Source organism: Mesoplodon mirus (genome assembly GCF_964341445.2).
Source record: "Mesoplodon mirus genome assembly, chromosome: 20".
NCBI lineage: Eukaryota > Metazoa > Chordata > Mammalia > Artiodactyla > Ziphiidae > Mesoplodon > Mesoplodon mirus.
Genome location: NC_138996.1, coordinates 11,830,456 through 11,857,879, shown reverse-complemented (window position 1 = coordinate 11,857,879; position 27,424 = coordinate 11,830,456). Strand labels below are relative to the sequence as shown.

At 39.6% G+C, this 27,424-nt stretch overlaps 1 protein-coding gene across 1 annotated transcript; it reads left to right on the top strand.

Moving 5' to 3' along the window:
• Positions 1 to 1,609: 1,609 nt before the first annotated feature.
• Positions 1,610 to 25,782, top strand: DDHD2 (DDHD domain containing 2). The gene is made up of 17 exons (XM_082608515.1): positions 1,610 to 1,860; positions 3,088 to 3,315; positions 4,133 to 4,323; positions 5,122 to 5,211; positions 5,769 to 5,889; positions 7,033 to 7,122; positions 8,069 to 8,204; positions 10,352 to 10,560; positions 10,842 to 10,909; positions 11,541 to 11,663; positions 12,530 to 12,625; positions 13,666 to 13,794; positions 13,902 to 14,057; positions 14,332 to 14,434; positions 14,575 to 14,745; positions 15,450 to 15,612; positions 25,675 to 25,782. The coding sequence occupies exons 2-17, from the start codon at positions 3,096 to 3,098 to the stop codon at positions 25,754 to 25,756; spliced, it is 2,148 nt and encodes a 715-aa protein (XP_082464641.1). The 5' UTR covers positions 1,610 to 1,860; positions 3,088 to 3,095; the 3' UTR covers positions 25,757 to 25,782.
• Positions 25,783 to 27,424: the final 1,642 nt, after the last annotated feature.

The following is a 27,424-nucleotide window of genomic DNA, read 5'->3' as shown; positions in this document are numbered from 1 at the left end:
ACAGTCCTGGCTTTCTTCATCCTCTCTGTGTTACCGAACCCAGGTCCGGCTGCTTGCCGCTGGAAAGCCAATTCTCGAGAGATGAATGTTGGTAGGAAAGGAAAGGTTGCTTTATTTCGGAGGCTGGCAACTGGGGGAGAGGGTGGACTCCTGTCCGAGAACCAACTCCCGATTGCTCTCAGGGGACAGGGGCTTTTAAAGGGGAGTTTCAGGGTTGCACAGGCGGGAGCAGAACAGCACAGTCAGTTCTGACAGTCATCTTGAAACCAGTAATGCGGTGGTCTGATCAGCGTCATCTTGGTTGTTTTAAGAACAGTTAATCTTCAGTTCCAGTGTTTCCATGTCTTTGAGGCCAGTTCTTGGAATTGTGGCAGCTTATGTCATGGCTACAGTCTGATCATCATGTAGTTAACTTCTTCCACCTGGTGGGGATTTCAGTATCTGTAAGACAGCTCACAGGATATGGCTCAGAATATTATCTATAGCCCTTGAGAAGGAACTAAAGATCCTTGACTATGCTTAATGACTAAACTATTACTATTTGGTCTCCTTTGACTGTTTTCCTTTGTTTCTGCATTTTCTCACTTCTCTGATTAAACTTATTCTTTGGCTAAAGTTTTTCCACAGACAAAAGGCGGGCTGAGGACATGGGGTGAGGGGCAGGGACCGTAGGGTCCTGCTCCGTTTCATCTGCAAAGCACAGAAGCTATTCCGGTGTTATAAATTTGAGGAGAAGGTATAAGTAAACTTGTGGATAATTGTGTGTGGCTCTTAAACTGTAAGAGAATTAATCTGTTATTAAAAATCCCTTTTAGTTTCCTTTTTTTCAGCTTTTGAAGAAATAACAAGACTGAAAAACATTCCCTGAACCCTTGCCCTATAATCTAGTTAGAAAATAGGAAGTATTTTATTGCATGCCCGAAGGAATTGAAGTCTTCCAGGAAACTGAATAGGAGAGCTGGCAGGGCTACTACTTGGGAAATTCTTTTAACCTCTTGACCTCTGTTTTGTCATCTTGTTTGGACAAAAATATCTCATCTCCAACCCTCTTGCGGCTTTTGAATCCTGCCAAGCTCACCTCTACATCTTTTAAAGATACCTTTGGCAGCTTCTAAATCGCAATAAACGCAAAGGAGAGGGGCAAAGACCCAGAGACGACCTTTTGTTCCCTTGCAAATGCCAATGGTATCCGATCTCAGCACCCAGAAGTGGAGGTCTGGGTAGACGCAGCTGCCGCCAGCGCCCTGTCCTACTTCTCACTAGGGGCATGGCATCCCGGCGTCCCTGCACCATCCCGGCCCATGAGCAGGGTTAGCCAGGGTACCACCGGGTCAGAGGTCTGTTTTCCCATCAATTAAGTGGGGAGGCTGGGCCATCTTGAAGAACCTTGCTTTCATTGCAATTTGAAACGCTCCCCGCCTATAACGTCTCATTCCCCATCCCTGCCTTATAAATACCTGAGGCCTTGCACCCAGACCCTGCGCGCGGGCGCGCCGCCGGCAACACCCGCGTGCCCAGCGCTCCGACTTCCAGCCCGCTCGGAGGAGCACATCTCGCGCGATTCCCTCCACCTCTCGCGACACTTCCCGCCAGCGCCCCTGCGGGCCTCCACGCCCCACCCGTTTCCTCCAAGCAGCGGTCCCCGTCACCTCACCTTTGCTCTAGGCAGCCCGGTCCGCTGCTCGCCCGCTGGGAGCGCGGCGGAGCCCTGAGTTGGGCGCGAGCCCGGCGGGGCCGCGAGCTCCGCCCTGCTCTGCTCCGTCCCGCCCCTCCTGGGCTCGCGGGGAAGGCCTCCACTGGGGATGTGTCGTAGCCCACTCAGCGAAGGCAGGAGAACTTGAAGGTCTGCGGGGCTGCCAGGTGAGTCTGGGGCGGCGGCCGGGTCCAGGGCTCCGACCGGCGTGCGGGTGGGAGGCACTGCGGGGTGGAGATGCCAGGGGCGAAGGAGGACGCGATGCTCGAGGCAGGGAAGGGGGGCTGGGAGGACCAGCCCTGGCGGGGTGGGGGTGACCTCGGTTACAGGGACGCGGCCAGGGCCCCTTTTGCATCGACCGTGCCCGAAGTCACCGGGAAATTACCTCGTTTTCATCCACGCTCCGCTCCTCTCTGCGGGGCTGGACGCGGGACGGGGAGAGGCGTCCGCGAGCCCTGAGGTCCCAGACCTGGGCTGCAGGAGGCCCGGGGTCGTGGGGAGAAGAGACACGCAAGGTGGCGGAGGTAAATTCGTGCTGGGAAAAAAGATAAAGTGGCGGAAGCTGGAGAGCGTCCGCTCCGAGGGAGGCCGGGTGTTTGCGGTCCCGCTGCGCTCGGTGCTGAGATAGCGATGGTCTTACCCGCGCCCCTCCAAGGAGCCTGGGTTTACTTTCGACGTCTGCAGTGTTAGTCTCTACGAGTGTTAAAGGGGCAGAAACACACAGGTCACGGGCTTCCTTGAGGGAAGGAGGCTTTTGAGGTCACTTGTTACTTTTCGTCTGAGACCTGGATGGTGCGAGTGGGTGCGCGCGTGCGCACAGTGGCCCCAAGCGAGAGTTCGCGTTTTCAGAATTGTACCATAGTCTCTACTTAAAGACCCTTCAAGCATTGATAAAAAGTGACTGTTTCTTAAGTGAATAGTTTTATTTTCAATATTGTGATTCCAGTAGTCATGTAAATGTGTAATGACAAGGGCCTGGAGCCTAAAACCAGGCGTTATTAAGACGGAGTACGCGTTTTTGCCTTGGGACCAGACTTAGATTGGAAATTGGGGTAAAAATTTTTTTGCAGTCAAGATTTCGACCATGTGTTTCTTGTGATTCCAGTTTTGTTTAATTAAAACCATGCAGTTTTCTGAGAGGATTGGAAGATCAGTGCAAAGTGGTTGGTCTAACTATAAGAAGCGTTTTAAGGCCTCCTTCCTCCAAAACAAACAAAAACCCAAAAACAAAACCAAAAAAAGCTGTTAATTTATGTTATTTCTGTTTTAAATTATGTAGCCCCCTTATATTTTTTTTCAGAAATGACTTCTTAAAAATGACCAGTTTTGTGTGTGTGAACAATTAAACTGCTAATAGAAGGAAATTTTATTGATAGTTTTCTTTTGTCTTTTAGAGAAAGAAATGTCATCAGTGGAATCACACGAGGAACAATTGTCCCAGTCAGATCCATCCCCGTCACCAAACTCATGTAGTTCCTTTGAGCTAATAGACATGGATGTTGGCAGTTTGTACGAACCCGTTTCTCCTCATTGGTTTTATTGTAAGATAATAGATTCTAAGGAGACATGGATTCCTTTCAACTCTCAGGATTCACAGCAGCTGGAAGAGGCATACGGCTCTGGTAGGGTAAAAGCTATGACTTGTAATAGACAAGGACTTACTGTAATTTCTCTAAAACTATAATATAAAAGTCCTTATAGTGAGTTCTATTGGAAGTAAATTTTAGATCTTTTTCTAGTTGTCTCATAGCATTTTTTTTGCTTTACAGTTTTTATACTTGCCAAATTTTACTTAATAATCTTTTCTTTTTAACAACTTTATTGGAGTATAATTGCTTTACAATGGTGTGTTAGTTTCTGCTTTGTAACATCCTATAGCATTTTTATATAGAAGTTCTGCATTACTATCCAGCCAATTTATAATATTCAATAATTTGGTCTGTATTTTGAAAACAGTACCTATTGTAATTCCTGCATAGTTAACCAATAATGTTTCTTATGTTTCAGTTTCTGTTTATGAAGAGTGTGGTGCGGGCAGTGTCACATTGCAAAAGAATGAATTCTTTCATTTTTCTCTTGTTTCTTCTTTTATGGAAACAAGAATGATGCTGGTTACTACTTTATCATCATGATGGTCATTAATTTATCTTTTGGTCCCTTAAACAAAAAATTCAGAAAAGCTTTCTTGTATACATTTTTTTTTTTAAGGGACACTCCTATCTCTCCTTAGAAAAAGAACAAAACAGCGTTGGGTATTATTTTTTTCATGTTTCATTAAAACCAAGAATGATTTTGATGGTTTACAAAGTAGTTTAGCCAAGAAGAAACAGATCATTCGTGTGTTTTATAACATTATTGAGAGCATAACTCAGAGTTGTATTTTGGGAGCTTTATTTTGCTCTACTATGTACTTCTTTTCCCCTTTCCACTCCTTGATAGGAAAAGACTGTGATAGGAGAGTTGTGCCCACTGATGGGGGCAGATACGATGTTCATTTGGGGGAGAGGATGCGGTACGCCGTATACTGGGATGAGCTAGCGTCGGAAGTGAGGCGCTGTACCTGGTTTTACAAGGGAGACAAAGATAATAAGTATGTTCCATACTCGGAGAGCTTCAGCCAAGTGTTAGAGGTATTCCTGTGAGCCTTTTACTCATTTTCTTCATTGTGTTCTTCTCTTATTTCATAATCTTTTCTTCCTCTTGTGACTTATTCTGTGAATTTACAGAGAGAGTTTGGTTCTATTTGCATTCCAGTTCATAGCATTTCTTTTTGCAAGTTAGTTTCAGGATAAAGTAGTTTTATTTTCAAATTTTGAAATACTATGGAAACTATTATGTATTTAAATTAAAATTTTTTTTTCTCTAATGGTGATCTTTGTGAATATTTAAACTGTGACCACAGGATTGGTCTTTTTTGCCTTTTATTTTTCTTGCTCTGAAAATATTCTGAAATTTGCATTAAATTGGAGTAGTATATTAATATTATTGAATGAAATATATCAAAATGTGAACAATGATTATTTCTAGTCTTGATGATGGAATTGGGACTGATTTTTTTCCTTTGTCCTGTACTATTATCGTAATTTTAAAAGAATTTTAAAATAAATTTGATAGATCAAGAGAAAGAACTTTATATGTAATGTAATCCTCATTTTATGGATAATATACATGCATTAACATTACTGAAAGAAATATATCAAAATGTCTACAGCGATTATCTCCAGTCTAGATGATAGAAGTAGAAGTGATTATTTTTTCTTTGTTCTATACTAGTACCAGTTCTCATTTTAAGAGAATTAAAATAAATTTGATAAATCAGAGTAAGATATTCTTATTGTAATTGTTTATCTAGCAGTATTCTTGTAAAAAAGTTCAGTTTTAATAGAAAAACCATTACAGAAATCTAATGAAATGTGTTTTCTTTTAAGGAAACTTACATGCTTGCTGTAACTCTGGATGAATGGAAGAAGAAACTGGAGTCTCCCAACAGAGAAGTTATTATATTGCACAATCCAAAGGTAAGCAAATTAATGCCCTTCTTTAACATTGGGATTAAAGGTTAATTGCATTAGTAAGAAGAACTTAATTGGTTTCTTTTTCTGGGGATTCTACGTAGGATAAGCTTTGGACATTTTTATATTGCATTCACAGTTATGAAACTTGAAGCTGTGGCTCCTACCGTCATTTCCTCATTCAACTCTTACACAAAAATTTTCTTAGGGAAAATTATGTCACTGTAGATTTAGAAAATCACTGACACATTATGTGGGCACCTCTTCCATGTGTAGGGTATGGTTGAAAGATCTGTTAGCCTGATGAATTTTCATTTTCCTTTTTTTTTAGCTTTACTGAGGTATAATTGACAAAATAGTAAGATATTTAAAGTGTACAACATTAGCCTAATGTATTTTCAGGATTCTCATTTCAAGCTGTAGGAGTTGCATATCAAAACTCCAGTTGAGATTTGACTATGTGTTATGTTAATTTAAAAGACCCGTTCCTACCCCTCAGAATGTATAAATAGAAGTGTCTTTAATGTAGAGTATGCTTATTGCTCTGATCTTTTAAATTTAAGCTTATGGTACATTACCAGCCAGTCGCGGGGTCTGATGAATGGGGTTCAACACCCACTGAGCAGGGCCGACCTCGAACAGTGAAGAGAGGGGTTGAGAACATCTCTGTTGACATTCATTGTGGTAATGTTAATCATTCATTTTTTTTCTTATCTTCTGATATGCTTATTTGTTTATGACTTAAATCGTGGTCTTTCTCTATCTACGGCTTTAGATTACGTCAAGGCTTAAAAATGGTCTTTAATCAAATGGGCTTATTCTAAGTTAAGATTAGCATTACTTCATCTACTAAGAATCTTAATAGGTACAAAAGTCACTTTTAAAGTTGCTAAGTATATATGGTGGGATGGATAAAATTTGATAGTACTAATCAGGAGGTCACTGGGTACAAATGAACTGATTTAGTCCTAATTCTAAGAAGTGTGATTCCACCTGCTTGATTACTAATTTATTCCTGGTAACCCCTGAAGGTTTTCAGGAGGTTTTCAACCAGAAAAAACTATTTTTCAGGGACCTTGATGGTTATCCATTGCTCTCTAGCTAGGGTCATTTATGGTTGGTTTTATAATATATTTAACTGGATTATAAAATTCCTTTCATCTTTCAGAGGAGATGGCTTGTCTCTTGGACAAAGTCGTAGACTTACTGTAATTTGAAAAGATGAGTTTAAAATTTCAGGCTTTAAATACATACCAGACTTTATTGGTACAACTGATAAAAATAGAATATTAGGTAAAAGTATCCTGTCCATATTAAATTACTTGAATTTGGTAACTTCCCTTTGGTTAAATAAGAGCATATTCTTACATAATAAAATATTAAAGGGTTAAAGAGATGTGATATGTGCCGTCTGATAATGTATGCAACCTGCTCCCAAATGGTTCAGAAAAATAAATGTGTGTGAATACACATACACATAGAGAAATAAAGCAAATGTGGTAAATGTTACTGTTGAATCTGTATAAAAAGTACATGAGAGTTTCTGTACTGTTCTTTCAAGTTTTCAATAAGATTGCAGTTATTTCAAAATAAAAAGTTTTAAAAACTTGAACAATTTTTTCACTGACTTATTACAAGATAAATTAGAAACAAAGTAAAATCAGTCTATTTTTACTAAGTAGTTAAATATGGGACTATCTGTGTCTTTTAAAATATCTGCTCGTATTTTAACTTGCCCATTTCTATTATCTATTCATTGTGAATGTTTGATTTTAGAATACATGACTAGTTATATAGAGTAATTTTTCTTTGTAATTTCACTTGTAGGGGAACCTTTACAGATAGATCACTTGGTTTTTGTAGTCCATGGGATCGGACCAGCCTGTGATCTCCGCTTTCGAAGCATTGTACAGTGTGGTAGGTTTGCAAAGCATGTCATATTAGATCATGTAAGGGGACTGTTAGTGCTCCTGTGAGTTGAGATAAAGTGTTGTCTTTAGTCTGTTGTCTTAGCTGCATAATAAGATTTGGAGAGCTAAAGACGGGTGGCAAGGTAGTCAAGCTTCCCAGCTTAGACCTAAAGAGCTAGTAAATTCCTTAGGCTAATAGGTTTATATTCTTAACTAATAATACTTGAGTGAATAGCCCTCAAGTCTTATAAAATTGTTTTATGATGTGATGGTCCTGTTTATAACCATTCTAAATTTAAAGGGAACCATAAATATATGACAATGAAGATAATATAGTTTAAATGAATAACAGAAGCTTCAACCGTTTTTGTAATTCATACTGTGGTAAACCTTATGATATTCTAATTGGAATACTTAGGTCATTAGTATAACTTGACTTTGAAAGGTAGTATTCATAGTCTAACTGCCCTAATTTGGGAGTCTGATCCTAATGGCTAACTAATGCTTCTAAGCATAAACCTCCTAGAAGGTTAAGATTGACGCAATATGAATTCCAAACAGCAGTGTATTTTTTAAAAATTTAAAATATTGGGTAAAGGTTGTTTATAAGAACCAGAAAGTTAGGATAGGAACCTGACTGCAAGGCCAATTGACATAGTCAAGTGGTTTTTTAAAAAAATTGAAAGTTTCCTTGACACGGCAGAAGTTTTGAAGTTACTGTGTGATTTTCTTTAATATAAAAATGTTTTGTATAGTAACAGCAGTTCTATATTACAGGAATGTCTTTTCCTACATGCACTGTTAATTTTTTTCGTGAATACCCTACTTTTGACTCGAGTCTCAGGTGCTGTAAGCAGATACAGATGGATGTAGTATAATTACAAGATCTGTTGCATCCCCACTCTACAAATTCATCGCTTCACCGTTAACGCATGGTTAATTTTCTTTTCTAGTTAATGATTTTCGCAGTGTTTCTTTGAACCTGCTACAGACGCATTTTAAGAAAGCCCAAGAAAATCAGCAGATTGGGAGGGTAGAATTTCTCCCAGTCAACTGGCACAGTCCTTTGCATTCCACTGGTGTGGATGTGTGAGTAGTACTTTACACCTTTGAGTTGCTAACTGTGATTGTAATGTTTTCTGATCATTGATATGCTTAGGAACATTTCTGCTATAGCTGATTGTATATATAAAATTTTGTTCAACAGAAAACTTTTTGTACTTCTGTGTCTTTTTCTTAGAGATACATTATTAAGTGCAGACCAATCCCTTTGTTTAACTAGCTTGGGTTAGGAGTGGGGAGTTGTGTGTATCTTCTTCCAGTATGTTTTATTGGCTCATTAGTGTTTACTATTACAGCTTTATTATTTCTTTAGCATAAAGCCAAATGTTGCTTTCTCCCCATAGTGTATAAGCATTTCCATCTTAAGATGTCAAAAGCCAACCACCTCAAGATGCACAAAGTATTTTGTCGTTCCTTTTGTGAGCACATTTAGATAATATTTGTCCAAATTTGGGGAAAAAAGGAAATTCCCAAATATTAAATTATTGGGGTTTATAGCTTGAGGTATAATTGGTGCAATGACTTTTAAGTGATGGCTTTCTTAAATTACAAGCTCAGTAGTTCTGTTTGTAAACTTTTTGGTAATGTCAGAGAAGGTTGCCTTATATTAAGGATATTCAGCTGTGGGCTCGCCAGAAAGAAGTATGTTCATAATATAGTTCTAGGATAGAACTAGCAGATGCTTCTCTGGTAGATAAAGGAAGTAGCATTGTTTCCATGCTGGTCTTGGAAATGGCTTTTCTGATTCCGTGTCTCTCAGTTCTTAACACCCTGTGATTTGAGCATATTCCATGTGCCAAGTGCTCCATTGTGGTGTTGCTTTTACTAGGTGTACAGAGTTCACATTCTTTCATATTTGAGCTGATGCTAAGAGGTTACTAGGGGCACATAGCCCTCTCTAAAGTACAGAAGATGTTGAAGGTTTGAGGAGTCTTTCTGGGAGCTTTGAGAAAGCTTTATGTGGAATCTGATTTATACTACGTCAACATTGTTTTCCTTTGAGAGATATGAGTTCTGTTTGTCCTTGGCATCTGGCAGTCTCACCTTCCTTCAGCGTTTAGAAGTTTGGCGTAGAGAGAGAGAGCTGATCCATTTATCATTTGACTTGTGATCAAAAAACCTTAATGCTGAGAATTCTAGGAAAAGCCTCTTGTATCTTTTAAAAAACTTTATTATAGAGAATTTTGTACACAAAAGTAGCATATATAATGAATCTTCCTGTATTGATGATGATGACCCAGCCCAACAAGCCTCAACACGTGGCCAGTTCGGCCCCGTCCATATCTTCCATGTACTGCCCATCCCTCCACTCTATTACTTTTGTTTTTGTTTGTTTGTTTGTTTGTTTTTTAAAATTTATTTATTTATTTTTGGCTGTGTTGGGTCTTCGTTTCTGTGTGAGGGCTTTCTCCAGTTGTGGCAAGCGGGGGCCACTCTTCATCGCGGTGCGCGGGCCTTTCACTGTCACGGCCTCTCTTGCTGAAGAGCACAGGCTCCGGACGCGCAATCTCAGCAGCTGTGGCTCACGGGCCCAGTTGCTCCGCGGCATGTGGGATCCTCCCAGGCCAGGGCTCAAACCCATGTCCCCTGCATCGGCAGGCAGATTCTCAACCACTGCGCCACCAGGGAAGCCCCCACTCTATTACTTTTAGATAAAATCTTAGACATCATATCATTTCATCTGTTAAATGTTTCAGTTTGTATATCCTTTTAAGGATTAAAAATATATATATAACACCATTATCACATCTAAAAAAATTCTTAATATCAGCAAATATACAATCAGTATTCGAATTTGTAATTGTCTAATGTCATGATTTATATATACACATACATACATATACATGCACATACATAGTTTAAACTGGGATCATAAATTGCAATTAGTTGATATCTTTTAAGTCTCTTTTCATCTCTTGATTACCTTTCTATCTCTTATTTTCTTGTAATTTATGTCTTGAGGAGGCTGGGTTTTTTGTCTTGCAGAGTTTCTCACACTGAATTTTGCTGGTCACATCCCTTTGGCTTCATTACAAATGTCTGTCCTCTATATTTCCTGTAAATTGATAGTTATCCTTTGTATCTTCATTTCTAAGTGTAATTTGGATAATAACTTAGAGGAGGCTATGGAATATATTTAGGTTTTCTGCTTAAAATACCTTTTGTTTTTTCAGAGATCTGCAGCGAATAACTCTGCCCAGCATTAACCGCCTAAGGCACTTCACCAATGATACAATTCTGGATGTCTTCTTCTACAACAGCCCCACCTACTGTCAGACTATTGTGGACACAGTTGCTTCTGAAATGAACCGATTATATGTACTTTTTCTGCAGAGGAACCCTAATTTCAAAGGGGGCGTATCCATCGCTGGTCATAGTTTAGGTAACGGATTCTGTGTGACCAGAGATGACTGTCACATTTTAAGGATACCTGTTTTTGAAGTACAGTGTCTTTTATCAGTATCACATTCAGAGGTCTAGAACTGGTCTATGATGAAGAATTTGGAAGGGGTTGGAAGGGTGGTGGTGGATGGGAAAGAATGACTCCCTACTTCATAGATTTTGCTTCCTGGGTAATTGGCTTATTACTTCTTTTGTATAAAACACAGCTATTTAGTGCTAATGCTTCGAAACTGTCCCTTCTTTCTTCTGTTTTACTTGTAGGTTCACTTATATTGTTTGATATCCTAACAAATCAGAAAGATTCTTTGGGGGATGTTGACAGTAAAAAGGTAATAGGTTCTTTTGTATGCTTTCTTAGTAAGCATTTTTAGATTTTAGGCTTTTTGTTTTTTGCTTTGTCTCATACCATAATATTTACATTTATTTTAATTTTAACAGACTTGTAATTATCTCTGTCATTCTTGGATGATAGAAGCAAGATAGTAGTATGCTTCTACAAATATTTGCCACATTCTAAAATAATTATAGGTCTCTTATTTTTTCATTATAAATATGCACTACTGATCTGTTATTAGAATTATAGAATCATTGAGTTGAAATGGAATTTGCATAGGAGGAAACGAAGAGTGAATTGGATTCAAATTGATATAGTTTATAGAAATTCTGTTAAGCCATCCTTAAACATTAATAAGAGCTCAGGGAAGGCTTTATTAATGATGATGAAGAATACTTTGATATTCATTCACTCATTCATTTGTTTAAAAACATATTAGGTTTCAACTGACTGCAAAAACTTAAAGATCAATCACATCTTAATTTATATTTCATATAAATTACAATTTATTCAAAGTTAAGATAGGTCTCTGTGGATATCTAACAGTACTTTCCTTTATTGAAAAGTAACATTAATAAAAATCTGAACGAATTTAGAGAACACGAGCTTTGCAATTTAATTTTTAGGATTTGCCAAGTATTTTCATGGATCGAGGAGACACACTGACACTGGAGGAAGATTTGAAGAAACTTCAACTCTCTGAATTCTTTAGTATCTTTGAGAAGGAGAAAGTAGATAAGGAAGCTCTGGTAAAAATAATCTTTAAAAACTTCGCACTATACCATTTTCAGTATTTTTTTAAAATAAATTTATTTTATTTATTTATTTTTGGCTGTGTTGGGTCTTCGTTGCCGCACGTGGGCTTTCTCTAGTTGCAGAGAGTGGAGCTACTCTTTGTTGCGGTGCTTAGGCTTCTCATTGCGGTGGCTTCTCTTGTTGCGGATTATGGGCTCTAGGCGCGCGGGCATCAGTAGTTGTGGCTCGCAGGCTCTAGAGTGCAGGCTCAGTAGTTGTGGCGCGTGGGCTTAGTTGTTCCGTGGCATGTGGGATCTTCCCGGGCCAGGGATCGAACCTGTGTCCCCTGCACTGGCAGGCGGATTCTTAACCACTGTGCCACCAGGGAAGTTCCCCGTTTTCAGTATTTTTATTGCTTCTTTTCATCATACTGCTTGCTAAGAGCCTGCCCTTTAGAAACATTTTAGTCATAAATACTTCGTTATCATTAGTAATGCTCTTTAGCCTTATTTGTGTGCTTTTTATCATATAAAGTGATCTTTGCTTTGTGGAGGTTCAGAGTTCCGAGGAGCCATGTTAATAGCAATGGAGCACAGACTAAAACACAGCACAGCTCTGAAAACATGAGAGCAGGAATAAATGACCACTAACTTCCAACTCTTATTTTCTGTTATACTGTGTAGAGCTCTACTGTGGATATTTGCTTGTTTATTTGTTTTTGTTACCACTAGGGAGTCCTAGTCATGCAAAGCAAAGAACAACAGAGTGTTTAGGCCTTATTCCTCTCAGAGAACAGGGCGTTTACTTATTTATTTTTAGGACGTTTAATTGATTTTAATTTGCCTAGAAATAAGAAAGATATTTGATTTTTTATGCTTAGGCTTTATGTACAGACAAAGATCTTCAGGAAATGGGAATTCCCTTAGGACCAAGAAAGAAGATACTAAACTACTTAAGGACCAGAAAAAATTCAGTGGTATGTGCTTAATATAGTTTGTAGGATTAAACAGTTTTTTGACTTCCTTGTATTCTTGTGCTTTGTGAGATGTTTAGTATAGGGAGCTAAGCAATTTTTAAAATTGACCTTTGGCTCTCTTTTCAGAAATTAAACACATTTACTTTATTGATATCTTTAAAAGTGTTATTAGCTTCAGAAGTCTTATTTCCCCTGGACTTCCACCATTCAATTTTTTCCTTTTTGTTTTGTTTTGTTTTGTAACTGCTTTATTGAAATATAATTCACAGCACATACCATAAAATTCACCCTTTTAAAATATACAATTCAGTGGGTTTTAGTATATTTGCAGAGTTGTATAACCATTACCACTATCTCATTCCCGAACATTTCCATCACCGCAGAAAGAAACACCATATTCATTAGCAGGCACCCCCCACTCCTCCCTCCTGTGAACCACTGATGTATGTTCTGTCTTCATGCATTTTCTTATTCTGGATATTTCATATAAATGGAGTCGTACAATATGTGGCCTTTCGCGACTGGCTCCTTTCACTTAGTGTAGTGTATCCAAGCTATAACCGTGTTGTAGCAGAGCTTCTGCACTGAGCATTTTTGGCCACTGATTCCTTTCCACAGTCTAGTTAACTATTTTCCAACCTTTTAGCAGGTTGCTCAGTTCTCATTTAAGGCTGATAGAGACATACTACTTGCTTTGATTAGAAAGGCGTACACTTCACTGAACTCCTCAGCGCTCCCCAGCATTCATTCCACAGTACTCTAGCGTCTTCTCTCATGATGGTTGCCTAAAGTTTCAACTGCTACCCAAATGGCTTTGTACAGCTTTCATTATTTCAGAGCACGTAGGGATATCAATTCATAATTTAAGGCAACTTTTGTTTTCATCAGCCTTATCTTGTTCTCTGAGAGATTCTCCTTAAAATTGTTGACTACCATTTCAAAACCTTCCCAAGCATCCTTTTAAACCAGTAGAAAACTGTATAATCCTTTGGATATTTTCACTGCATAGCAGCTCCACAGAACTATTTTTTATTCTTTAGGGTATTAATAGACCAACCCCGCAATCACCTGCAGGGGCGAATATGTCTAACATCCCCAAAGAGTCGGAGTTCTGCAGGAGTACTAATGGTACTGGAAATGATGAACATCTGGATGTTGGCATTGGGCAGGTAACAACACTAATTCTCTCTGGTCATTTTATTGTTTGCCATTGGTATGGCAGGAACAGATGTAACTTCTGTTATTAATGAGAGAGGCTTTTATTTCCTCCTTCCAGGTGCCTGTAAAATACCCCCGGCTCATCTATAAACCAGAAATATTCTTTGCCTTTGGGTCTCCCATTGGAATGTTCCTTACTGTCCGAGGCCTAAAAAGAATTGACCCCAACTACAAATTTCCAACATGCAAAGGTTTCTTCAATATTTATCACCCTGTAAGCATTGGACAGCTCTTGTGGTTTTACCGGAATATTGGGGCTTATTGGTAAAGAGCATACGGTATTCTATTGTGTTGATTTACTTTTTTCTATATTATTCTGTAGTAATGAGATAATTTATAATAGTATGAATCTGGAAGTGATGAGGCAGAACAACTACATTTAAAAAAATGAGCTTATAACTACTCTTGCCTGATACATAGCTCCTGAGACTGTCATTATCTTTCTTCAGCAGAGGTGTATGTAGCTAGCTATTGTTTCTCCTATGTAGTTTGATCCTGTGGCCTATAGGATTGAACCAATGGTGGTCCCAGGAGTAGAATTTGAGCCAATGCTGATCCCGCATCATAAAGGCAGGAAGCGGATGCACTTAGGTAAGTCTTGAGTATAGAACCTGATAATTCTAGACCTTCTGGTCAGTGCACACTGACTGGACCTCGTTCACTTTGTTTAGCTGTGTTGAACCCTTTTACCTCTGTAAACCATGTAATGTTCTTTTTCATATATGCTTCAGAACTGAGAGAGGGCTTGACCAGGATGAGCATGGACCTTAAGAACAACTTGCTAGGTTCGCTGCGGATGGCCTGGAAGTCTTTTACCAGAGCTCCATACCCTGCCTTACAAGCTTCAGAAACTGTAGAAGAAACTGAAGCAGAACCTGAGTCAAGTTCAGAGAAGCCTAGTGGTCAGTGACACTGTACATATTGATTTCCTGCACCAGGCCAGATAAGAGGGACTCCATGGTGTCTGGTTCTTATTCTCTCAGGGTCTTCTTACTTTCTCCTTTTTATTGTTTAGGACCAATACTATGAGTCCTAATGGGCCTTCAGCTCTGCTGGTGTTTTCTGTCATCTCATAGCCACAAATTTTGGAAAAACATTATTTGTGAGGGAAGATGTCAAGAGAAGCTGAGCATCTAGTAATGAGGCTTTAAAACATTCCCCACTTGGGCACTGTGGCAGTGATGCTCAGAGCCTACACTGTGAAGGACCTTGCTTTTACAGGGGAATGTCTGTGTATTCATGGGTTGGTTTTATTTTCCTGCCTGGGGACTAGCTAGGACACTTTTCCTCTTAATTTCACAGTTAATATTGCATTCTTTTGCTTTAGTTTTCAATTGCCTAAGGAGTTCTATCCCTGTTTGCATTTAGTTTGTAAACCAAAGGCAAATGGAATTAGCCATTAAAGGTACAGGAAGGAAAAAAGGGATTGGATAAAATCAGTGTGCCTTGAGGAGAAGCTTTAAGGGGATTGAGAGGAGGAAAATGAGAGAGAGCTTTCTGAGCAGGGTAGCTCATCCTACGGTAAAGCTGGAGCCTGAGGGAAAGTAAGGACAACCTTGGAGGGCTGGACGCTTTTATATTCTTATTATGGTTCTTCTGTATCCAGATGTTAGCACAGAAGAGAACCTTGTAGCAGTTAAACAAGAAGCCCCCCCCATCCATGTGGGAATGCTGAATGGAGGCCAGCGCATCGACTATGTGCTACAGGAGAAGCCCATTGAAAGTTTTAATGAATATTTATTTGCTTTACAAAGTCATCTATGCTACTGGTAAGTGTTTGTGTTTTTTTTTTTTTTTTTTTGGTTTTTTTTTTTTTTGCGGTACGCGGGTCTCTCACTGTTGTGGCCTCTCTCGTTGCGGAGCACAGGCTCCGGACACGCAGGCTCAGTGGCCATGGCTCACGGGCCTAGCCGCTCTGCAGCATGTGGGATCTTCCCAGACTGGGGCACGAACCTGTGTCCCCTGCATCGGCAGGCAGACTCTCAACCACTGCGCCACCAGGGAAGCCCAGTGTTTGTTTTTTAAGTCTATCTTTTTTAAAAATTAACTTATTTTATTTTTGGCTGTGTTGGGTCTTCGTTGCTGCGCGTGGTCTTTCTTTAGTTGCGGCGAGCGGGGCCTACGCTTCGTTGCTGTCACGGGCTTCTCATTGCGGTGGCTTCTCTTGCTGCAGAGCATGGGCTCTAGGCGCGTGGGCTTCAGTAGTTGTGGCTCACGGGCTCAGTAGTTGTGGCTCATGGGCTCTAGAGCGCAGGCTCAGTAGTTGTGGCACACAGGCTTAGTTGCTTCACGGCATGTGGGATCTTCTTGGACCAGGGCTCGAACCCGTGTTCCCTGCATTGGCAGGAGGATTCTTAACCACTGTGCCACCAAGGAAGCCCCTAAGTGTTTGTTTTTGTTTTGGGGTTTTTTGGTCTTAATTGTTTGTTAAGATTTCTTCAGATGACATGAGTGTGCTGTTTTGTAATTGTCTGAACAAGAAATCATTCTAATCCCAAATGTACACTGGCCTATCCTCCTTTTTCTACATCTATCAAATATCTGTGAAACAATTAAGACTTATTTCACTAAGCATAATATTCTTTAGGTCCATCCACGTTGCTGCAAATGGCAGAATTCCGTCTTTTTTTTATGGCTGAATATTATTCCATTGTAATATATACCACATTTTCTTTATTCATTTGTCTGTTGCTGGACACTTAGGTTGCTTCCATATCTTAGTTATTGTGAATAGTGCTGCTATGAACATTGGGGTGCGTGTATTTTTTCAAGTTAGTGTTTTCGTTTTTTCTGGATATATACCCAGGAGTGGAATTGCTGGATCATATGGTGGTTCTGTTTTCATTTTTTTGAGGAGCCTCCATACTGTTTTCCACAGTGGCTGCACCATTTCACATCCCCACCAACAGTGGACAAGCATTCCCGTTTCTCTACATCCTCGCCAGTGTTTGTTATTTGTGTTCCTTTTGATGACAGCCGTTCTGACAGGTGTGAGGTGACATCTCATTGTGGTTTTGATTTGCATTTCCCTGATGATTAGGGATATTGAGCATCTTTTCATGTGCCTGTTATCCATTTATGTGTCTTTCTTGGAAAAATGTCTATTCAGGTCTCCTGCCCATTTTTTGATTGGGTTATTTGTTGTTGTTTTTTGATATTGAGTTTTATGCGCTGTTTATGTATTTTGGATATTAACCCCTTATCACTCATATCATTTGCAAATATTTTCTCCCATTCAGTAGCTTTTCCTTTCATTTTGTTGATGGTTTCCTTTGCTGTGTAAAAGCTTTTAAGTTTAATTAGGTCCCACTTGTTTATTTTTGCTTTTATTTTTTTGCCTTAGGAGACAGATCCAAAAAAATATTGCTGTGATTTATGTCAAAGAGTGTCCTGCCTATGTTCTCTTCTAGGGGGTTTATGGTTTCCAGTCTTACATTTAGGTCTTTCATTCATTTTGAGTTTATCTTTGTAAATGGTGTGCAGAAATTTTCTAATCTCATTCCTTTACATGTAGCTGTCCAGTTTTCCCAGCACCACTTGTCAAAGAAACTGTCTTTTCTCCATTTTGCATTCTTGCCTCCTTTGTCGTAGATTAATTAACCATAGGTGCATGTGTTTATTTCTGGGCTCTTTATTCTGCTCCATTGATCTATGTGTCTTTTTTTGTGCCAGTACTAATCTGTTTTGATAACTGTAGCTTTGTAGTATGGTCTGAAGTCAGGGAGGGTGATATCTCCAGCTTTATTCTTTTTTTCTCAAGACTGTTTTGGCAATATGGGGTCTTTTGTGATTCTGTATAGATTTTAGGATTATTTGTTCTAGTTCTGTGAAAAATGTCATGGGTATTTTGGTAGGGATTGCATTAAGTCTGTAGATTGCTTTGGATAGTATGGCCATTTTAACAATATTAATTCTTCCATTCCAAGAGCATAGGATGTCTTTCCATTTCTTTGTATCATCTTCAGTTTCCTTCATCAGTGTTCTATAATTTTCAGTGTGTAGGTTTTTCACCTCCTTGGTTAAGTTTATTCCTAGGGTATTTTATTCTTTTTGATGTAATTTTAAATGGGATTTTTTTTCTACTTTCTGTTTCTGATAGTTCATTGTTAGTGTATAGAAAAGCAATAGATTTCTGTATATTAATCTTGCATCCTGCAACTTTACTGAATTCATTTATTCTAACAGTTTTTTGGTGGAGGCTTTAGGGTTTTCTATATAAAGTATCATGCTATCTGCAAATAGTGACAGTTTTACTTCTTCCCTTCCAATTTGGATGCCTTTCTTTTTTTTTTTTTCCCTGATTGCTGTGGCTAGAACTTCCAATACTATGTTAAATAGAAGGGGCAACATTAGGCATCTTTGTCTTGTTCCTGAATTTGGAGGAAAGGCTTTCAGCTTTTCATTGTTGCATATGACATTAGCTGTAGGTTTGTCATAAAAGGCCTTTGTTATGTTGAGATATGTTCCCTTTATATCAACTTCGATGAGCGTTTTTATCAAGAATGGATGTTGAATTTTATTAAATGCTATTTCTGTGTCCATTAAGGTGATCGTGTGATTTTTGTCCTTTCTTTCGTTGATGTGGTATATCACATTGATTGATTTGTGAATGTTGGACCATCCTTGTGTCCCTGGAATAAATCCACTGGATCATTATGTATGATCCTTTTTTTATATTGTTGGATTCAGTTTGCTAATATTTTGTTGAGGAGTTGTGCATCTATATTCATCAAAGATATTGGCCTGTAATTTTCTTTTTTTGTTTTGTATTGGTCTGGTTTGGGTATCAGGATAATGGTGGCCTCGTAGAATGAATTTGGGAGTATTTCCTCCTCTTCAGTTTTTTGGAATAGTTTAAGGAGGATAGGTGTTAGCTCTTCTCTGTATGTTTGCTAGAATTCCCCTGTGAAGTCAGTCCTGGACTTATGTTTCCTGAGAGTTTTTTTAAATTACAAATTTAATTTCACTAGTGTTTGGTCTGTTTAAATGGTCTGTTTCTTCTTGATTCAGTCTTGGCAATTTTTATGTTTCTAGAAATTTGTCCATTTCTTCTAGGTTGTCCAATTTGTTGGAATATAACTGTTCATAGTATCCTTTTATGATTTTTTATATCTTTGTGGTATCGGTTGTAATTTCTCCTCTTTCATTTCTTATTTTGTTTATTTGGGTCCTTTCTCTTTTCTTCATGGTGAGCCTTGCTAAAGGTTTATCCTTTTTGTTTATCGTTTCAAAAAACCAGCTCTCATTTTCATTGATCTTTTCTATTGCTTTTTTAAATCTCTATTTTTTTTTTTTTTTGCGGTACGCGGGCCTCTCACTGTTGTGGCCTCTCCCGTTGCGGAGCACAGGCTCCGGACGCGCAGGCTCAGCGGCCATGGCTCACGGGCCTAGCCGCTCCGCGGCACGTGGGATCTTCCCGGACCGGGGCACGAACCTGTGTCCCCTGCATCGGCAGGCGGACTCTCAACCACTGCGCCACCAGGGAAGCCCTAAATCTCTATAATATTTATTTCCTTCTCTGATCTTTATTATTTCCTTCCTTCTGCTGACTTTGGGCTTTGTTCTTCTTTTTCTAATTCCCTTAAGTGGTAGGTTTGTTTGAGATTTTTCTTATTTCTTGAGGAAGGCCTGTATCACTATAAACTTCCCTCTTAAATCTGCTTTTGCTGCATCCCATAGATTTTGGAGAGTTGTGTTTCCATTTTTATTTGGCTCAAGGTATTTTCTGATTTCCTCTTTGATTTCTGTATTGACCCATCATTTTTTAGTAGCATGTCATTTAGTCTCCATGTGCTTGTTCTTTTCCCATTTTTCTTTCTGTAATTTCTAGTTTCATACCATTGTGGTCAGAAAAAAGCTTGATATAATTTCTATCCTCTGAAATTTGTTGAGACTTGTTTTGTGGCCTAACATGTGATCTGTCCTGGAGAACATTTCATGTGCACTTGGAAAAAATGTGCTTTCTACTGTTTGGGAATGTAATGTCCTGTAGATATCTATTATGTCCAACTAGTCTATTGTCATTTAAGGCCACTGTTGCCTTATTGATTTTCTGTCTGGATGATCTGTCCGTTGATGAAAATGGAATGTTAAAGTCTCCTACTATTACTGTATTATTGTCAGTTTCTCGTCTTATGTCTGTTACTATTTGCTTTATATATTTAGCTGCTCCTGTCTTGGATGCATATATGGTAACAAATGTTACATCCTGTTCTCGTATTGATCCCTTTATCATTATAGAATGCCCTCCTTTGTCTTTTGTTATAGCCTTTGTTTTAAAGTCTATTTTGTCTGATAGAAATATTGCTGCCCCTGCTTTCTTTTCATTTCCATTTACAGGAAATATCTTTTTCCATTCCCTTATTTTCAGCCTGTGTGTGTCTTTAGCTCTGACGTGTGTCTCCTGGAGGCAGCATATAGATGGGTCTTGTTTTTTGTCCAGTCACCCACCCTTGTCTTTTTTAAAATGTATTTATTTATTTTTGGCTGCATTGGGTCTTCATTGCTGTGCATAGGCTTCTCATTGCTTTGGCTTCTCTCGTTGCAGAGCATGGGCTCTAGGCACACGGGCTTCAGTAGTTGTGGCACGTGGGCTCAGTAGTTGTGGCTTGCGGGCACTAGAGCACAGGCTCAGTAGTTGTGGCGCACAGGCTTAGTTGCTCCGTGGCATGTGGGATCTTCCCGGACCAGGGCTCGAACCCGTGTCCCCTGCATTGGCAGGCAGATTCTTAACCACTGCGCCACCAGGGAATCCCCACCCTGTGTCTTTTGATTGGAGCATTTAGTCCATTGACATTTAAAGTAATTATTGATAGGTATGTACTTATTGCCATTTTATTACTTGTTTTCCAGTTGTTTTTGTAGTTCTTCTGTATTCATTTCTTCTTTATTTCTTCCTTTGTGGTTTAATGATTTTATTTAGCAGTATGTTTGTGTTCCTTACTTTTGTGTGTGTGTGTGTGTATGTTGTAGTTTTTTGATTTGTGATTACCATGGGGTTCTTATATGTTGACCTATATCTACTTGTGTTAAACTGGCAGTCATTTAAGTTCAAACATATTCTAAACAACCTACGTTTTTTTACTCCCCTCCCCTGCATTTTGTGGTTTTGATGTTATATTTCACATCTTCATGTTTATCCCTTAACTGTTTATTGTAGTTATAGTTACTTTTACAGTTTTTTGTCTTTTAATCTTCATACTGGCTTATTTAAGTGGTTGATCCTCAGTCCTTACTATGTATTTGCCTTTTCTATTGGGATATTCCCTTTTCTATAGGTTCTTACTTCTTTTCCACTTAGAGAAGACCCTTTAACATTTCTTTTAGAGTAGGTTTAGTATTGATGAACTGTTTCAGTTTTTGCTTGTCTGAGCAGTTCTTTTATCTCTTCTTCAATTCTAAATGATAATCTTGTTGGGCAGAGTATCCTGCGTTGCAGGTTTTTCCCTTTCAGGACTTTGAATATATCATGCCACTCCCTTCTGGCCTGCAAGGTTTCTGCAGAGAAATCAGCTGATAGCCTTATGGGGATTCCCTTGTATATGACTCTTTTTTTCTTGCTGCCTTCAGAAGCCTCTCTTTACCTTTTGCCCTTTTAATTATGTTATGTCTTGGTGTGAGTTTGCTTGGGTTCATCTTGTTTGGGACCCTCTGTGCTTCCTGTTCCTGGATATTTGTTTCCTTCAGGTTTGGGAAGTTTTCAGTCACAATTTCCTCAAATACATTTTCGATGCCCTGCTCTCTCTCTTCTTCTGAGACGCCTATAATGCGAATGTTGGTACATTTAATGTTAGCCCAGAGATCTCTTACACCGTTTTCATTTTTTAAAATCTCTCTTTTCTTTTTGCTGTTCTGATTGGGTGATTTCCATTATTCTGTGTTTCAGATCACTTATGTGTTCTTCTGTATCACTCAGTCTGCTATTGAGTCCTTTTAGTGTGTTTTTTATTGCAGCTATTGAATTCTTCATTCCTGATTGGGTCTTCTTTATATATTCTAGTTCCTTGTTAAAATTCTCACTGTGTTCATTTGTTCTTTTCCCTAATTCAGTTAACATTTTTAATTAACTGTGTTCTGAATTCTTTATCTGGTAAATTGTTTATTTCTGTTTCATTATTTATTTTTTCATGGGTTTTCTCTTGCTGTTTCAATTGAGAGCAGTTCGTCTGCCTTTTCATTTTGCTTAACTTTTTCTGTCACTATGAATTTAGGTGGAACAGTTACCTATTGCGGTCTGAAAGGGGTATTCTTATGTGGGAGCATCCTTACACAGACTGTGTGCCCAGTGCCTTTGATGGGAGAGCAGGATTTGATGACAGGGACAGAGTCGTCTCTCCTCAGCTGTCACCTTAGTAGGGGGTAGAGCTGGAGCTGGGTGTGAGGTGGGACTTCCCCTCTGCTCAGTGGCTGTCACCATGCAGTTGGGGACAGGGTCTGATCCTAAGTTGCTGGAGCCAAAGCCCTGAGGGTCCGGCCCAGACTGGCTCTGTTCCCTTTAGGTGTGTTTCCCACCCACCCTGCACTGGAACCCTTGCCCCAGAGCTGGGGAGGGCAGACAAAAGTGGGGCCCATGTGGGCTCTCTGCAGACAGAGGCCCGAGCTGTCTGCCGTGTGCAGCCTTGGGTGCACGTCCCCTTTGCCCCTCACAGTCGATCACTGCCCCCAGCCTCCTCTGTCTTGTTATGGGGCCACACTGCAGGGCAGCTGGGGCCTGTGTGGACTCTTGGCGTCTGTTGGGGCATAAGCCGTGGGGTAGGGGCCGCCGTCAGAGTTCTGGGCTTCTGATGCACTGCTTGAGTAAGTGCCAACAGTGGCTGCTGACACCCCACCCAGACTCCGCCCCAGGCCTGGGTTGCCTGTGCATCCCTTGGCTGTGTTGCTTCCTGTCGTGGCGGCCCTAGATGCTGTGCAGTGGTGCATCGTCATGGAGCACGTGGGGCTGAGCTGTGCACCCAGGCGGGGAGACCTGGCAGCCACTAGAGCAGTCCTCCCACTGTACTCTCCGCCCTGGCTGGGGGCGAGCCAGCGCGCACGTGCTCCCACAGCCCTGCTGCTCTCCAGCTAGCCAAGGGGGCTCCTCTCCCCGGATTAGGACCCCAGGACTGGGGCGTTCGATCTGAGGCTCTCACTGCTCACTCCCCAGGGCGGGTCTCCGCCTGTGCATTCTCCCTTTTCCTCTGAGTCCCCTCCCAGGGGCACAGGTCCCAACCTGATCGCTTTTCTTGCCATCCTAAACGATTACATGTGGATCTTTCTTAGAGCCTTGGGTGTACAGGAGTTTTTCTGCCAGTTTCCATTCCACATATAGATGTACTTTCAATGTGTTTTTTGGGGGGTGAGTTCCATGTCCTCCTACTCTGCCACGTTGACCGAGCCCCCTTGCCATCCATACATCTTCTTTGGTGAATTGTCTGTTGAAATCTTTTGCCCATCTAAAAAATTGGATTATTTCATTATTAAGTTTCAAGAGTTTTCTACATTTTAGTTACAAGTTCTTTTCAGATATACTTTTTTTCCTCAGGATGTGGTTTGGTTTTCATTTTTCTATCAAGTAGGTTTTGAAGCGCAGTTTTTTATTTTGATGAAGTCCATTTTACTGATGTTTGTGCTTTTCTGACATATTTAAGAAATCTTTGCCAAATCCAATGTCATTAAGGTTTCTCCTTTGCTTTAGAAGTTGTGTCATTTTAGCTTTTACATTTAGCTCTATGATCCTTTTTTTTTTTTTTTTTTTTTGCGGTACGCGGGCCTCTCACTGCTGTGGCCCCTCCCGTTGTGGAGCACAGGCTCCGGACGTGCAGGCTCAGTGGCCATGGCTTACGGGCCCAGCCGCTCCGCGGCATGTGGTATCTTACCGGACTGGGGCACGAACCCGTGTCCCCTGCGTTGGCAGGCGGACTCTCAACCACTGCGCCACCAGGGAAGCCCTATGATCCATTTTGATTGAGTTAATTTTTAAAGATGGTGTGAGGAAAGGATTGAGGTTCATTGTTCTGCATGTGGTTTTCCTGTTCTAGCAACATTTGTTGAAAAGTTTATTCAGATGGAGAAACTGTTGAATTGCCTTGGCTCTGTTTTGTTCCACTGATCTGTTTGTCTATCCTTATGCCAATAAAACACTGTCCTGATTACTGTAGCTTTCTAGTAAGGCTTAAAATTAGGTACCGTGAGTCCTTCATCTTTGTTGTTCCTATTCGTAGTTATTTTAGGTATTGTAGGCCCTCTGCATTTCCTTATATAATGTAGAACGAACTTGTTAATTTCAGCCTAAAAGCTTTTTAGGGATTTTGATTGTGATTGCATTTTATCTATAGATCAGTTTGGGGGAAGAATTGACATCTTAATAATGCTGAGTCTTCTGACCCACGAACACAGTTGTCTCTCAGTATATTTTGGTCTTTAGTTTCTCTCAGCAGTGTTTCATGGTTTTCAGCGTATGTATCATGCACTCTGTAATTCGTATTGCCCTCCTCCTATTATGAATAAGGTTGAGCATCTTGACATATATTTAAGGACCATTTTAATTTTCTTTTTGGGGAGTTATCTATACCCTTTATTCTCTTTTATATTGAAATTTTGGTCTTTTTTTAATTGATAAATCTGTGATATGAGTTGTAAATACCTTTTCCCCAGTTTGTCTTTGACATTGTGTACATTAATTTTTGCTAAGTAGAAATTTTGATTTTTAGGTAGTCAAATTTATTTATTTTTTCCTTTTTTGGCTTCTGGAATTTGTGTCATACTTAGATTTCCCTTGCTCTCCAAAGATTCCTTACCAGTTTATTCTGATACTTTAGGGTTTCATTTTTACATATAAATCTTTGATTCTGTTCAAATTTATCCTAATAATAAGGTGTGGATTGATCCAAATCATTTTCAGGATAGCTATCCAGTTGTTGCAACACTATTAATAGATTTGAGGTTCTAACTTTATTGTATTAAATTTCTATGAGTATTTAAGGCTATTTCTGGACTTCCTGTTCTTTTCTATTGATCCATTTATTTATGCACCAGGATCACACCATTTTAATATCTGGTTTAGCTAATCTCCCCTCACTGGTATAGGAGGAAGGAGTTTCTTAACCTGCCGTCTGTGTATGGAACTTGTGGGGAATAGAAAAAAGTCTATGAGTCCAGTGAAATTCTATTGATAATTTCGGGTATATACGTATATGGTATCTTCTCTGGGGAGTAATCCATAGGTTTCATTAGATTCTCAAATAGATCCATGACTCAAAAAATGTCAAACCTTAGATCTAGAAAACTGTTTGAGCCATATACCCTTATGGCAATCCACGAATGCTGTATTTTTATAATCAAATTTCTTTACAAACTGGATATAAGTAATTGCTTGTACATACACTGAATAATATCTGGAAGATGCATGAGAAATTGATAACGTCGGTTGTCAGAAATTGGGGACTAGTGGTTAAGAAACAGTGAGAAGGAGACTTCATTATTATATCCTTTTGTGTCTTTGATTTTTATTTATATGATTATACTGGCTTTTTGAAAAAGGTGAATAACATTTAAAAATTAAGGTGATGAATTGGACGACTCTTCCATGTTGTTCCAAGAATGAGTTCTGTGGAAAGGGAGGGCTTGGTCATTTACTACTGGCTTTTTTATATTACAGGACATAATGCTAGACTTATTTGTTTTAAGGTTACCTTACAAACCACTGCCAATTACATCACCTCTGAGTCAGATTTTTTTTAAACAGTAAAAAAATGAACTCGTAAGGTGGTTGTGCAGATTGAGATGATATATGTAAAGCATCTAGTACGAATGTTAGTTTCTTCTTTTTACAACATATTTTTTTCTCTTTACAGGGAGTCTGAAGATACAGTATTGCTGGTTCTCAAAGAAATCTACCAAACCCAGGGTATCTTCCTTGATCAGCCTTTACAGTAAAAGTGAACCACCTATGGCTGCTTAATGTAAGTTTTTAAATGTCATGTATGCAGCATGGTTCCTACATATTAACATGTGACGAGGAACTGTGGAACCTCAGCTCTTTATAAATATACTTTTTGTTGCCTGTCACCGAGATCCAGGTTATTACTCATTTTTAGAGGGACTCTGGTTAAAACTCATGGGAAAAAAGCACAGTAGGCCACTTAGAGAAAGGTTAGTGTATGTTTGTTTTGTTAGCGACTTGGTCCAATAATACTTGCCATTTTTAGGATCTCAACTCAGAATCTTAATAGTTGACCATCTGAGAGTTACCATGATGGCAACAGTTACAGCTTTAAGTACAAACAGCTCATCCTGGGATTTACGTTACTCAGCCCTTTAGATGTGTAGTTAGCAAGTTTGTGTGTCAGACTCTGGCGTTCGCTCTGGTCGCCTTCCAGCGTGATGACCTCTTCAGCTCTCTCCCTTAGACGGACACTGAGGGATCCTTCCCCAGAGAACCTGCCTCTTTGTTGCTGCAGTTTCCCTCTCCTCAGCTGCGTCATTTCCTGCAGGTTGCCTGCCACTTACTCACCACTGGGGTCTTTGGAAGATAATCTTCCTCTCTGGAAGTGAGTGGAAAAGCAAAGGGAAGACCCTATTACTTTTTACCACTGGCTTCAGAGAAACACTTGCCATTCTTTCTTCATAGCTGGGAGTGGTTTGCATCTTTAATACTTTGATGATGGTATTTAGGTACCATGCTTTTTAACATCTTTATTGGAGTATAATTGCTTTACAATGGTGTTAGTTTCAGCTTTATAACAAAGTGAATCGGCTATACTGTTCCCTCTTGCATCTCCCTCCCACCCTCCCTATCCCACCCCTCTAGGTGGTCACAAAGCATGAGGTGATCTCCCTGTGCTATGCGACTGCTTCTCACTAGCTATCTGTTTTACGTTTGGCAGTGTATATATGTCCATGCCACTCTCACTTTGTCACAGCTTACCCTTCCCCCTCCCCATATCCTCAAGTCCATGCTCCAGTAGGTCTGTGTCTGTATTCCCATCTTGCCCCTAGGTTCTTCGTGACCTTTTTTTTTTCCCTTAGATTCCATATATATGTGTTAGCATACGGTATTTGTTTTTCTCTTAGGTACCACACTTTATTGCTTATTACTTGAGATGGTATAAAGTCTGTTTGAATTTTTGTTTTGGGTTGGGTATAAATTTTTCTAAGAAATTATTGCTTATCTTTAGAAAATATTCTAATCTGGAAGTGGACTCCTGAGATTCAGAAGGCATTGTGGGGTCTGCTCATCGCTCATGGGTGTTCTCTACATTTGAGGCCAAGTCTAAGTGAATGAGGGAGACTGGTGGCCATCAGGTTCTTTTGAGCCAGCTTTTATTTCCTACACGTACTGTATGAAGAAAAGACTAAAATCTGTAACTACTGTTTACTCTCTCTACAGCTGACTGACAGATTTATTGCTAGGAATCATTGATGCTGTTCACTGTTTCCACAGCTGTTTAAGCTGCTCTCGGTGGACAGTTTAGTTCACGTCAGGTGCACCTTTATAAAGCAAAGATGTTATATATCCTCGACCTGCCCTTTTATATCATACTTCAAACTGGGAGACTCTAGACAAAGTCCGACTTAGTTGTTAGTTCTTAAGTTGAGGGTTAT